General features: G+C 32.5%; 1 protein-coding gene across 1 annotated transcript; it reads left to right on the top strand.

The window, feature by feature from the left end:
- The first annotated feature begins 538 nt into the window (after positions 1-538).
- Positions 539-1216, top strand: LOC139875639 (uncharacterized). The gene has a single exon (XM_071862976.1). It carries the CDS (start codon positions 539-541, stop codon positions 1214-1216), a length of 678 nt encoding a protein of 225 aa, XP_071719077.1.
- The last annotated feature ends 330 nt before the right edge of the window (positions 1217-1546 follow it).

The following is a 1546-nucleotide window of genomic DNA, read 5'->3' as shown; positions in this document are numbered from 1 at the left end:
CACAATGATTCGTGGTCCCCTTCGGTTTTAGTAAGCGAAATCCAAGTCAAGGCTTTCGAATGGATATCGGTACGGCTTAAAGGGACATCTATCGATTGGCTAAAGTGGCTTACAAGTCCTCAAACTTTTCTTGTTTTGTAGCGTCTTTATTGTATTTGTGTGGTGCTTATATTGCACATTCATGTAATCGTTTTGTTTTCTTTTGGATTGGTCATTCGTTTGTGACCGGCACCTTGCTTTGTACACTTTTCGTGTTTTTATATAATCATCTTGCTTTTCAAAAAAAAAAAAAAAAAAAAAAATGACCCACCAAGTTAAATTTACTCGTAGAACATAGAGAAATTACGTAACCTGCAATGATTTTTGGTATATTTATAAAATTTCTCACACACACACACACACACACACACACACACACACACACACACACACACACATATATATATATATATATATATATATATATATATATATATATATATATATTTTTTATATATATAAACAGCATGATAGCTGGGGTTGGAAACAATTGCTAGCTATGAGGGACATAATCAAGCATCATGTGTTTGAAGATAATGACGGGACAGTTCAATGGGTTACAAATAAGGGCAACAAAGTTTCTTATTCAACTGGTCAGACATGGGATGATCTTAAAGTAAATAAAGTCAATGTACCATGGCACCATGTAGTTTGGTTTCCTCAGGCCAATCCTAAGCATGCCTTCATAATGTGGCTTGCTATACAGGAAAGGCTAACTACACAAGATAAACTTATGAAATGGTACCCACTCAAAACATTTCAATGTGAGCTATGTGGCAAGGAAGCAGATTCAATTAATCATCTGTTCTTTGGTTGTGAGTATTCAAAAGCTGTATGGTTAGAAGTTAAGAAATTACTTCTATTTAGAGGTCTGCCAACAAACATTCATGCCATTGTCCAAAAGATTGCTGTTTTTTCTTATAGAAACCAAATATGGGATGTGATAAACAGAATTACCATTGCAGCTACGGTGTATAATGTATGGCAGGAAAGGAATAGCAGAATTTTCAAAGGAAGAAGGAGAAGCGAGTCTGAGCTTGTCAAGTGTATCGTTGAAGGTATCAAATTGAATCCGACGTCATTCAAAATCAAGAATTCGGTTTCTATGGCTAGGGCTGCAAAGAATTGGGGATTGGATCTGGATGGTAGCAGATTGGTGATTAAGCATTTGATGTAATTGTGTTTTTTGTTTTCTAGGATTTGCATTTTGATTCTAGGTTATGCTCTGTATTGTATGTTGTGTGTTTATGGGTAAGTCCTGCCCGTTGTATTCTTCTCGTTTGAATTTAATAAATAAAATCTTTTTCTGTTAATATATATATATATATATATATATATATATATATATATATATATATATATATATATATATATATTTATTTATTATATACATAACATAATAAACTCCAAACAAAGTAATAAAATAAATTATGCGAAGTATATATCTTAAGGTGTTTTTTATATAAATCTGCTATTATCCCTACTCAATTTTACCAAAACCCGTTTA

Source organism: Rutidosis leptorrhynchoides, chromosome 1 (genome assembly GCF_046630445.1).
Source record: "Rutidosis leptorrhynchoides isolate AG116_Rl617_1_P2 chromosome 1, CSIRO_AGI_Rlap_v1, whole genome shotgun sequence".
NCBI lineage: Eukaryota > Viridiplantae > Streptophyta > Magnoliopsida > Asterales > Asteraceae > Rutidosis > Rutidosis leptorrhynchoides.
This window is presented reverse-complemented; position numbering and strand designations above follow the sequence as displayed.